General features: G+C 43.4%; 1 protein-coding gene across 4 annotated transcripts in view; it reads left to right on the forward strand.

Moving 5' to 3' along the window:
- SLC34A1 (solute carrier family 34 member 1) overlaps positions 1 to 9396 on the forward strand; it is a 31443-nt gene extending 22047 nt beyond the window's left edge. For all 4 annotated transcript variants that reach the window (XM_070738832.1, XM_070738834.1, XM_070738833.1 and 1 more), the window contains 5 exons: positions 1461 to 1557; positions 1710 to 1877; positions 2046 to 2162; positions 4031 to 4155; positions 5773 to 9396. In XM_070738832.1, coding sequence (XP_070594933.1) covers positions 1461 to 1557; positions 1710 to 1877; positions 2046 to 2162; positions 4031 to 4155; positions 5773 to 6330 — 1065 coding nt within the window. In that variant the 3' untranslated portion in view covers positions 6331 to 9396. The remainder of the gene's footprint in view (positions 1 to 1460; positions 1558 to 1709; positions 1878 to 2045; positions 2163 to 4030; positions 4156 to 5772) is intronic.
- The last annotated feature ends 2827 nt before the right edge of the window (positions 9397 to 12223 follow it).

Consider the following 12223-nt stretch of genomic DNA (forward strand, 5'->3'; position numbering starts at 1 on the left):
GGCGCTGGCAGAGGTTTATTCTCTCTCCAAGCGCCCAGAGAAAGGAAAATGCTTTGTTCACTCTGGACTGCCAAAGCCTCCTTAAGCACCACCAAAAGGCTCCTCTGGCAGCACAGAAAAACCCAAGATGGCCGGGATTAAAGGGGGAATGGCAGGAAACTGGCCGGGTCTTCACGCTGCTCTCAAATTTCCTGGGAAATTTTTCTGGGCTCGGGTTCTTAAGTAGAAAATGGTTCTTAGGAAGAGGGGGAAAAAATCTTGAACACCCGGTTCTTATTTTGAAAAGTTCTTAAGTAGAGGCGTTCTTAAGTAGAGGTACCACTGTATGTGTATATATGTGTGTGTAGGTATACATGTATGTATTTGCAAGTACACACACACACACAAAACCACACACACACATATAGTATGAAACAGAGAGCAGTGAAATTAGCTACAACACTCTAATGTCCTTTTGGCCATATAGCTGCCAGTAGTTTTCATTAACTAGTATATCAATGTTTGGTGTTTTCCTGGGTTGATATGTTCCCCTCCTTCTAGTATAAGAAGTGGGGGAACATATCAACATATAGTGTATAAGTGCACTAGTAAGTGCCTTCTATCCCCTGTCCAATTGTCTTTCCTATATCTCATGTGTCTTTTCTTCCTTTCATATATCTCCTCTATTCTTCAATCTTTTCTTCTATCCTTTCCTTGATATATACTGTATTACTACATGTTTATTCTCTTCAATGTGTATGGTATATTGGACTAACTAATTAACTAACTAAATAACTAACTAACTAAATATAAAAGGGGAAAAAAGCTAAAGGGAAAGAGAGAGAAGGAAAGAAAAAGAAAGAAGAAAGAGAAAGGTTATATTTATATATATCTGGGATCAGAGAATCCTAGAAACCCATCCCAGAGTTCTCCATATACCACAATGCTTTTTCTGCTGCCTCCTTATTGAACAAACAGATAATTGACCCTATTCTTCTTAATGTTTCTCTCCTCTCCCCCTCCCCTCTTCCCTCCCCTCTGCTCCCTTCCTCTCTTCCTTCGCTGCTCTCCCCTCCCTCCCTCCTTCTTTCCTTCCTTCCTTCTTTCTTTCCTTCCTTCCTTCCTTCTTTCCTTCCTTCCTTCCTTCCTTCCTTTGTTCATCCCTCCTTCCCTCCCTTCTCTCTCTCTCTTTCTCTCATTCTCTCCCTTCCCCCTGCCCCCTCTCTTTCTTTGGCTAAATGAGTGCTGATGGATGAAGTATGAAAATTGTTATGGAGGCTACTTCATGTTAGAATCAATATTTTAGCAATATTTTACCCACGAGGAATGCTTTTGAATGACCAAAAGGAAGAATTGAATGGCCTAAGTATTAATGGCATTATAATAAAAGTGTTTGGGGCTGGAAATGAATGGGGGAAGGTTTCATCACTCATCTCTGCAGAGTTTCTACAAAATGTTATGCGGACCCTCTTTTTTCATAGATTTCTCCACTAGGCACCAGTGGAAGGGCCCTGAACTGCAGCTCCTTTAACAGTCTGGAATGCGCTGGGAACTTCAGCGGTGCCATGCCACAGAAATGTAAGCACCAGCAACGTCTTGCAACAAAGCTCTGAGAGAAATGGCTACAGGTGCCTCAGATGCCCCAGTTCCTCCTGCCAGACCACGAAAGTAAGTGGCAGCCGGCGGGGGAGAAGCAGGCCTCTTGCATTGACCGCTGCTCCTTTGTCCAGGCAATCACCTATTTGTGGACTCCTCTCTGCCAGACTTGGCTGTAGGACTCATGCTGCTGGCTGGATCCTTGACTGTCCTGTGCACCTGCCTTATGATGTTGGTCAAACTGCTGAACTCTGTGCTCAAAGGCCAGGTGGCCAGAGCCATCCAGAAGGTCATTAACACAGGTAGGCCGATAGATTGGTTCTCTCCCCTCCCAGGTTGGAGATTCCTTGGGTCAGCACGTTTAGATGTCGGGCCTCTGAAGGGCACCACCACGTTCCTGTAGTGGAGCCCCCCTAAGTGACTCCTCTCTTCATCTTTGCTGCTTCTGACCTTGTGCTGCTTTGGTGCAGATCTTCCATCACCTTTTGGATGGGCCACCGGTTACTTTGCCATGCTTGTTGGTGCCGGGATGACGTTTATTATGCAAAGTAGCTCCGTCTTCACTTCAGCAATCACCCCTCTCGTAGGTAAGTCCCTCTAGAGCCGTGACCCTCAACCTGGGGGTCGGGACCCCTTTGGGGGCCGAACAATCATTTCCCAGGGGTCCCCTAAAACCATGGGAAAAGACAAATTTCCCATGGGGTTAGGAACTAAAGCTTCTAGTCTGGTGCCTTGGAACATATTTTTACAATCGGACCAATCAGGCATTTACAGTTGGGGTGTCCCTCTGATCCTCAGCTTAAAGTTCTGTTGGGAGAATTGGCACTAGACTTATGGTTGGGGGTCACCACAACATGAGGAACTGTATGCAGCTGCGAGAGCAATCATGGGCTTTCCCAAATATGCCCATGTTACTCCAACACTCTGCAGTCTGCATTGGTTGCCGATCAGTTTCCAGTCACAATTCAAAGTGTTGGTCATCACCTATAAAGCCCTTCATGGCATCGGACCAGGGTATCTACAAGACCGCCTTCTGCCGCACGAATCCAGCAACCGGTTAGGTCCCACAGAGTTGGTCTTCTCTGGGTCCCCTTGACTAAACAATGTCGTCTAACGAGACCCACGGGAAGAGCCTTCTCTGTGGCAGCTCCGACCCTCTGGAATCAGCTCCCTCCAGAGATTAGAACTGCCCCCACCCTCCTTGCCTTTCGTAAACTCCTTAAAACCCACCTCTGTCGTCAAGTGTGGGGGAACTGAGACATCTCCCCCTGCCTATGTAGTTTTTGTGCATGATATGACTGTATGTATGTTTTTATATATTGGGGTTTCTTGCTTTTAAAATTTTAAATGTACTATTGTTATTTTAGATTCTAACTATTAGATTTGTCATTATATATTGTTTTTATCACTGTTGTGAGCCGCCCCGAGTCTACGTATTAACTGTATTAAGGAGCATTAGAAAGGTTGAGAACCACTGATCTAGCTTTCCTTCCTCTGCCCCCACAAATCCCAGTGGCAACTCAAGATGGAGGGACTGTGTTATAGAAAAGTAACTCAGGATGAAATTTACTGTGGATTTTTAATTCCCTGCAAGAGGAGAAGAGAAGCACCAATCTGCCAACAATGTTTCTTAGCCACGTCTGACCCATTCACTATGGCAGGAGGAAGCCAGCTTGGGGGTAGGGCAGAGGTGGGTTCCTACCGGTCCGGTCCAGTGTGCTGCTCTGGTAATGATGCCGATTGTGCAAATTTGGTGTGACAGCTCCGGTGCGGTTTTTGCTGGTCCGTGTGCGCCGCCATCTTTTTTCCCTAATTTTTGGCAATTTTTTGGCTCTCTGAGCATGCACAGAAGTAAAATTGTCCCTCTGCAAATGCAGAGAAGCAAAATCGTGCTAGGGGATGTGTGTGTGTTTTTTTTAATCAAACGGTAAATATACATATTAAGGTAAAATTTTTCACTTATAGCTTTTTCTGGAGTGGACATTCTTGCTTGATGTTCCAACAATAGTCAGCCATCATATGTACATCCCATCTACCTTGATCCCATGCCTCCATGACCTTCAAATCTTGGTGGAATCGCTCACGCTGCTCCTCATTGAGTGCACCAAGAGTTTCTGGAAAGTTAGCAAGATGGCTATGTTAAAAATGCAATTTGATGCTCACGTTGCCTAATTAACTATATTATATATATAAGGTGTAGAGAAAAAAAACCCTTGAAGTGGTAGAAGAAACTAACTACAGTTTTGAAGCTAATATGCCTAAATAACTGAAAAAAGCTCAAAAATCAAACTCAACAGAAATTGTGTTACAAATTGTTCCCCAGCGCAATGAGTAACTGGACTCATCTTTGGGAAATCTGCTTTTGTGGAATAAGGAGGGCTCCCTCCTCTAGTGTGTACTGTGGGGAAGGAAGTTGTTGCTTTCTGACCAGCTCCTCTTTTCTTTTGTGGGACAGGTCTCGGGGTGATCAGCTTAGAACGTGTGTATCCCCTCACTCTTGGCTCTAACATTGGAACGACAACCACGGCTATCCTAGCAGCCCTGGCCAGTCCAGGGGATAAATTGGCCAGTGCCTTGCAGGTAAGGAGATGCCCTCTTTCTATTTTGTTGAACTAGGGATGATGGCTTAGGTTCTAGGACAATAGATCTCCAGCCTAAGGATTTCTTTACATGCCACTGACAATTGCCACACCCACTCTGTTCATGGGAACTTGGGAGGGGTGATTTCATGAGGGAGCAGATGCAGCCACAAAGCATTCGTTCGAGAAGTTCAAGGTCGTCATATGTCCACCACCTGGGTGGAAGTGTGAGCACAAGGGGAATGAACTCCCAGGTAACATCCAAATTTAAATCAGAGTCCAAGTCAAAGTTTTCCTCAAAGTTTCAATTTATTTCCAGAGCCATCCTGGCACCCGTACCGGGGAACCAGAATCTGAGCTTCCCACCCAGTTGAAAGTTCAAATGTTTTGTCCCCCACCCACAAACCTGTCACATTGCCCACCCAGGTTGTGAAAGTGTGTGAACTCTCAACTGGGTGGGAAGCTTCAGATCGTGCAGAATGCAGCTGCGAGAGCAATCATGGGCTTTCCCAAATATGCCCATGTTACACCAACACACCGCAGTCTGCATTGGTTGCCAATCAGTTTCCGGTCACAATTCAAAGTGTTGGTTATGACCTATAAAGCCCTTCATGGCACCGAACCAGATTACCTCAGGGACCGCCTTCTGCTGCACGAATCCCAGCAACCAGTTAGGTCCCACAGAGTTGGCCTTCTCCGGGTCCCGTCAACCAAACAATGTCACTTGGCAGGACCCAGGGGAAGAGCCTTCTCTGTGGTGGCCCCGGCCCTCTGGAACCAACTCCCCCCAGAGATTAGAATTGCCCCCACCTTCCTTGCCTTTTGTAAGCTGCTTAAAACCCACCTCTGCCGCCAGGCATGGGGGGGACTGAGATACACTTTCCCCCTAGGCCTTTAAAATTTTATGCATGGTATGTCTGTATGTATGTTTGGTTTTTATATACAGTAATGGGTTTTTAACTGTTTTTAGTATTGGATTATTGTTATACACTGTTTTATTACTGTTGTTAGCCGCCCCGAGTCTGCGGAGAGGGGCGGCATACAAATAAATAAATAAATAAATAAATAAATAAATAAATACAAACAAACAAACAAACAAACAAACAAACAAACAAACAATAAGCATGCTGTGATTCTGGTTCCCCGGTGCCTTGACTTGGACTCTGATTTAAATTTGGATGTTACCTGGAACCCTGACAAAAAGTTCATTCCCCTTGTGCCCACACCCACAAGTTCATCACATGGTCCAGTCTGTTTCTGCCAACATGTCCAGCACTCCCATCAACATCCGTGCAGCTTCCGAACAAAGGATGACCTTGAGAATCTAGAAGGAATCTGTTTTGGCTACCTCTCTGCAACCCTCATGCAACGGCCCCTCCCAAATTCCCACAAGAAGAATATTTCCTAAAACATAATCTGTGGCAGGCCAAAGTCTCCGACTCAAATCCCGAGTCTACGGGGAGGGGCGGCATACAAATCTAATAAATAAAATAAAATGTCGGCTTCGGCCTGACACCTTCCCTTCCCTTGCCCTCCCCCCAAACCCCGTGCCTGGTTATGCATTTCTTGTGAATGTTGCACCCAAGAGGACTGCTATGTTTCTGGCTTCCCTTCCCAGATTGCTCTCTGCCATTTCTTCTTCAACATCTCTGGGATTTTGCTGTGGTATCCCCTGCCTTGTAGTCGCCTCCCGATCCGCATGGCCGAAGCCTTAGGTGAGCAGACAGCCAAGTATCGCTGGTTTGCTGTCTTCTACCTGATCATCTGCTTCCTCTTGTTGCCGTCGTTGGTTTTTGGACTCTCCGTGGCAGGATGGCCGGTGCTGGCAGGAGTGGGAGCTCCGTTCCTGATTCTTCTCGCTTGTGTGGCCGTTATCAACATCATGCAGTCACGAAGCCCCGACCGACTGCCCAGGTGGCTTCGGAGCTGGGATTTCTTGCCATACTGGCTTCATTCTTTGCAGCCCTTGGACAGGATGATGACCAGAGCCACGGCGTGTTGCACTGCCCATTGTTCTGGTAGCCGAGAGGACTGTAAAAAGAAATTGCCCGAGGTTAAGGTCAGAAGAGGCTCCCTGAAGCCTTCTGTGTTCTACTTAGAGGAATGGTCTCCGCCACCAAGACTCTCGCCCCAGCTGCTGAAGATCCTGCCAACGCAGCGTGCTAGCCGCCTGTGATTTGTGCCGGAGCCCCGCTCTGTTTGTGGTCTGCAGACAGTGGTGCTCGGCAGACGAGCAATAATAAAAGGGAAAAGCATGTCAAGGAATGGCATCAGTGCAAATATTGGGGTTGATGGCTGCCCTCACTGGAGCACTGCCGTTGCCAGCCAATATAGATTCATGTCTCATTGGGCAGAGCTTTTCTTGGGGGATATGCCTATAACTGGCACTTGGTAATCTTTGTGCATATCGTTTTGTGATGGGCATCAATGAATGAATGCAAAATAATCAGCATCTACACTTACATATAGCACAGTAGAGTTTATAGTACAGTGGTACCTCTACTTACGAACCTAATTCGTTCTGTGAGCAGGTTCTTAAGTAGAAAAGTTTGTAAGAAGAAGCAATTTCCCCCATAGGAATCAATGTAAAAGCAAATAATGCGTGCGATTGGGGAAACCACAGGGAGGGTGGAGGCCCTGTTTCCTCCCAGGAGATTCCTAGAGAGGCCCACGGAGGCTTCTCCCCACCTTTCCCAGCCATGTTTCCTCCCAGGAGATTCCTAGAGAGGCCCCACGGAGGCTTCTCCCTGCCTTTTCCAGTTACAGTTTTGGAGGTTTGGGTTTGTAAGTGGAAAATGGTTCTTGAGAAGAGGCAGAAAAATCTTGAACACGGTTCTTATCTAGAAAAGTTCGTAAGTAGAGGCGTTCTTAGGTAGAGGTACCACTGTACTTACAATGCAGCAAAAAACTCCATTCTCGATTGCCCTTGGTATCTGTGTAACAGGAGCACCATATATTCAGAAGTTATTTTGAATATAGCAGAACTGTAGGTCTTCCTGAGTAGTGATTACTCAATGTGCAACCCATTTGCAAGTTTACTCAAATGGTACTTGGAAGATATTTCCCTTTTAACTTGACGAAAAAGGTCCTTCAGAATTTTGATGACAACTCACATCATCTCAAAATCATTACATGTCCTAATTGAAAGTGGTGGGAATTGGAAGCAAAAGCCATCTAGAGGTTGTTTGAACCTGTAGAACATCTACTTCATTTTATAGTATGTATTGTCTTAATAGATTCGGACCATCAAATACTTTATGAGCAAGAAAGTAATAGAAACTGGTACAATGGTGCTTTCTTAAATAGTTCCTATAATAATAATAATAATAATAATAATAATAATAATAATAATAATAATAATAATAATAATAATAATTATTTTGGAATCACTAAGTAATCAGTCATTACATTTATGCTGCTTATATTTCTGCTGGAGAATTATAGATTGCTTCAATTTGGGTTTCAGAAAAATTTTACAAATAAAACTGGGGAGACATTTGTTTCTGTAACTATTACTAGATAACTGTTCTCATAATTTTCATTATTCCAGTGAAAATGCAGTTTGCGAAGCATTTGATGTATATTATTTATAAAACGTGACACAATATTCTCTTGGCTACCGCTGAATCTCAGCTGAGGTTAAACCAATAGATCAGTGATTTTCAACCTTTTTTGAGCCGCAGCACATTTTTTACATTTTAAAATCCTGGGGCACACCACCAACCAAAATGACACAAAATGACACCCTAAGACACTTTCCTCTCTTTTTCCATCCCTGTCTCCTCCCCACCCTTGCGTGTGTGTGTATACACACTCTTGAACCATTTCCAAAAACAGGTGAGGGCTGGGTTTTTTCCCCTCTCTTATTCTTTGGGTGCTTTTTATCATATGCTTTAAATCAAGAGTCACTTCTCTCTCTCTCTCTTTTGTTTCTCTCTCTTTCCTCTCATTCTGTCTCAATCATTTTCTCATTTCTCTTTTTTCCTCCACTTTTTGCTCATTTATCTCTCTCTATTGCTTTCTTTCTCTCTGACACTTGCTTTCTCTCTCTTTCTCTCTTGCTTTCTCTCTCTCACTCTCTCTCTCTCAGCAAAGTTTTTTCCTCCCCTTTTTGCTCATTTATCTCTCTCTCTCTTGCTTTCCTTCTCTCTCTTTCTCTCTCTCTCTCTCTTGCTTTCTTTCTCTGACACTTGCTTTCTCTCTCTTTCTCTCTTTCTTTCTCTCTCTCACTCTCTCTATCTCAGCAAAGTTTTTTCCTCCCCTTTTTGCTCATTTATCTCTCTCTCTCTCTTGCTTGCTTTCTCTCCGACACTTGCTTTCTCTCTTTCTTTCTCTCTTTCTTTCTCTCTCTCTCTCAGCAAAGTTTTTTCCTCCCCTTTTAGCTCATTTATCTCTCTCTCTCTCTTGCTTTCCTTCTCTCTCTTTCTCTCTCTCTCTCTCTTGCTTTCTTTCTCTCTGACACTTGCTTTCTCTCTCTTTCTCTTTTTCTTTCTCTCTCTCACTCTCTCTATCTCAGCAAAGTTTTTTCCTCCCCTTTTTGCTCATTTATCTCTCTCTCTCTCTCTTGCTTTCTTTCTCTCTCTCTCTCTCTTGCTTTCTTTCTGACACTTGCTTTCTCTCTCTTTCTCTCTTGCTTTCTTTCTCTCTCTCTCTCTCTCTCTCTCTCTCAGCAAAAAGTTGCGAGACTGGAGCCTGAGCTTCCTTTTTCGCGACACACCTGACCATGTCTCGCGGCACACTAGTGTGCCACAGCACACTGGTTGAAAAACACTGCAATAGATGATATGGATCAGCAACCAACAATCCTAAGAACAGCAGCCATTTCCTTTGATTTTTAAATTTTAGGAAAAGAAAACTCTTTGTTATCAGAGAAAATGCTTTAGTGGGGGGGGGGGGAAGGGAATCTATCCCATTAGCAGACCCTGAACATACTGTAGTTTGGATTAGGAATACAGCCACCACTTTGGATGTTTTGGTTGCTTCTTTTTTTAAAAAAATGCAAGCACTAGGAACCTTTATAATTTTCCCTGGATCTTCTTCGTGTCTTGTGTTCGCATTTACTTTATGATTATGTGCACTGTCATTTTTACCTTTGCTTTAGCACTCAATCCCAAGATACCTTGTGTTCCTGCTTCTGTCGACTTTGAATTTTTCAGAGTTTCTTTCAGATTTGTGTCGCATAATTTGAGCATCCAGATGTGTTTCCAAGTCACTCCTTTGAAAAATAAAGCTCACTGATAAATCTGTGTCCTTTAAGCGAGCTAGAATATTACAGGATATAATTTTCTACTTCTTGAATGATAAGGTCCCAGCATTTGGAGAAGGAAGTACACTGGATATTTATGGGCATAGTTTAGGCGTAAATAGAAACCATTGTTATTCAGCGTATTCAGGGATGGGCTGCTACCAGGACGCGGGGGTGGGGGGAACGCAGTGGGGTAGTGAAAATGGAGCTCCACCCCACAGCACCCAATTTGCACTGAAAGATGTTGAATGAAAATGCAGGGCATCCTGCATAAGCCATGCCCACAGTGTGGTAGTAAAAAATTTGGTAGCCCTTCAGCTATCCAAACTTCTCTTTCTTTTTTTACCTAATGGGAAGATCAAACTTTTCTTCCTGGTTAACCACAATTCCTTAGGCAGCTGAACTCAAAGGAACTGAAGATTGTTTACACAATGGGTTTTGCAGCCAATATTGTGATCACCCAGCCATATTATGAAACCCATTCCATGATTTACAGGTAGTTCTAAGCTTATGACTATTACTATTTGCTAAGCAAGACATTTGTTAAGTGAGTTTTACCCCTTTTTATGAGCTTCCTTGTCACCGCTGTTAATGATTGTTTGGCTTTCTTGTTGACTTTGCTTGTCAAAAGAGTGCAAAAGGTGATGATCACATGACCCTGGGGTGCTGCAGCTATCAAAAATAAATGCCATTCGCCAAGCATCTAAATTTTGATCATGTGACCACGGGGATGCTACTACACTTAAATTTGCAACAGTTGTAAGTATAAAAAATGGCCATGTCATTTTTTCCCCAATGTCATCGTAACATCAAATAGTCACTAAACGATGGTTACAAGTCAAGGATTACTTGTATTGCTGTGCAAGTGAATGGAACAATGTCATTTTGGAAAAAGTGCCCCAAAGGCAAAATCCTATCCTTTGTAATTGGGCAGCAGAATCTTTGACAGTAGTTTTTTATTCTTCCCACCAATATTCAAACAGAATACAGAAGTGCTTTATTCCAATAAGCAAACTGATTAAGGGAGGCGTACACTTCCTTGCCACAAAGAAAGGAAATGAAATGAGAAGAAGCCTTCAGTGAGGGTTTTTGAGCAAAGCGCTTAGCATAATTGGATAATTACCGTACTTGTCTTCCTCTCCTTTCCAGTGAAAGGTGCAGCACAGTCCTTGAAATTTGGGAATATAAAGCAGGCACGCCTGGTCTGTCTTACATCGCTTTGCATTTCTTTGGGGGCCCTTGGTGCTTCCTCCTCAAAGCATCTTATGTGTATAGATTTTGTCTCAGAGCTTCCAGCGTTCTGCATTCCCCAATAAAACCTCTGAACATGCTCTGGATAGGCTGACCATGAAAAATACAGATGTGCAGACCCTTTCATGACAACGATCAATCTTGCCTCCAAATATTACACAGGAAATAAATTAACAATGTACTAAGGAGCGAGTACAAGTGCACTAGAGTGCCTTCTGTCCCCTGTCCTATTGCTCTCCTGTATCTCCTATACCTTTCTTCTATTCCTATATCTATTCTATTCTTTCATTGATATGTTCTATTACTATATCTTCTTTTCTATTCTTTCTTAGATATATTTTGCAATGAGTATCTCCTCTATAACCTTCATCATGTATTTTACTATGTGTATATAGATATATAGCCACTAAAACCTTCATTGTGTATTGGACAAAATAAATAAATAAATAAAATAAAAAAAGTACTAAAAAAGCAGAAATGGGCTGTTGAAAGATACTCCTTTTCTAGTAGGGCACTTTTTGGTCTATGTCCAAATTAAGATAAAAATCTGTATACCTTTAACTATCTCTAAAGATACCTTACCCATCAGTTAAAACAAATACGGTACGCCTTTTAAAAACAAAGGAATGTCTCAATAAGTGGTAGTCGTGTATGGTCCTTTCTAAACATCTGAAATCAGCCCAAGGTTCCTAAGCTTTGTGATGTTGTGAACTAGGGCAGTGAAGGGCTACCAATTTTTTTACTACCACACTGTGGCTGTGGCTTATGCAGGATTCCCTGCATTTTCTTTCAGCATTTTTCAGTGCAAATTGGGTGCTCTGGGGTGGAGCTCCATTTTCGCTACCCCACTGCGTTCCCCCCACCATCTGGGCAGCAACCCACCCCTGGGATTTTTATTCCAGTAGCAGCCCCCGTGCGTCCCCCATAGGTTTACGCACATTTGTTTGTAGGTTTACGCACAAAAATAGAATTCTTCCAAATTCATACCTTAGGCAGTCTTGCTAATTGTTGTAGGTCTCTTATGGACAAATCTGGCATTTCATATAGCATAGGAATAATTCTTCATTTGCATTGCTAATGCCCAGGCTGGATTTGAGAAAGAAACGGCATTGCTATAAATGGTTCATTGAGACCCTTGGCAAACAATACCTTTAAAAAGATTCCGCCACCCACTCCTCTCAAATGCCTGTCAGTAGGCGAGATATATTTTAAAATCCAACCTACTCCTTTATTTGGCACTATTTCTGTAACGTGTTATGCCAGCAGCCTCTTTTGGCGCACAAACAACTCTGGCCACTAGGTGGCAATATGGGATAACGGGAGTCTGAATTCCGGTCCTGGAAGAGCTAGCGGAGGAGCAGAGGCCAAAGGGCTGTGCCAAAACAGCTGGGAGGATGGGCCTAAACTTGGGGGGAGCAAAGGTAGGTTTGGGGCTATGTAAGAACCCTGCTGAAGAAAAGCAAGATGAGAAGAACGATGCAGATAGCTGAGAAGAACCAAGGGAACAATTGATCCATTTCAGACTCTGCTAATTTGAGGTTGCCCCTGAAAACCTTTAAAATTCAGCTTTCAG

This window comes from Erythrolamprus reginae, chromosome 2 (assembly GCF_031021105.1).
Source record: "Erythrolamprus reginae isolate rEryReg1 chromosome 2, rEryReg1.hap1, whole genome shotgun sequence".
In the NCBI taxonomy this organism is placed as follows: domain Eukaryota; kingdom Metazoa; phylum Chordata; class Lepidosauria; order Squamata; family Dipsadidae; genus Erythrolamprus; species Erythrolamprus reginae.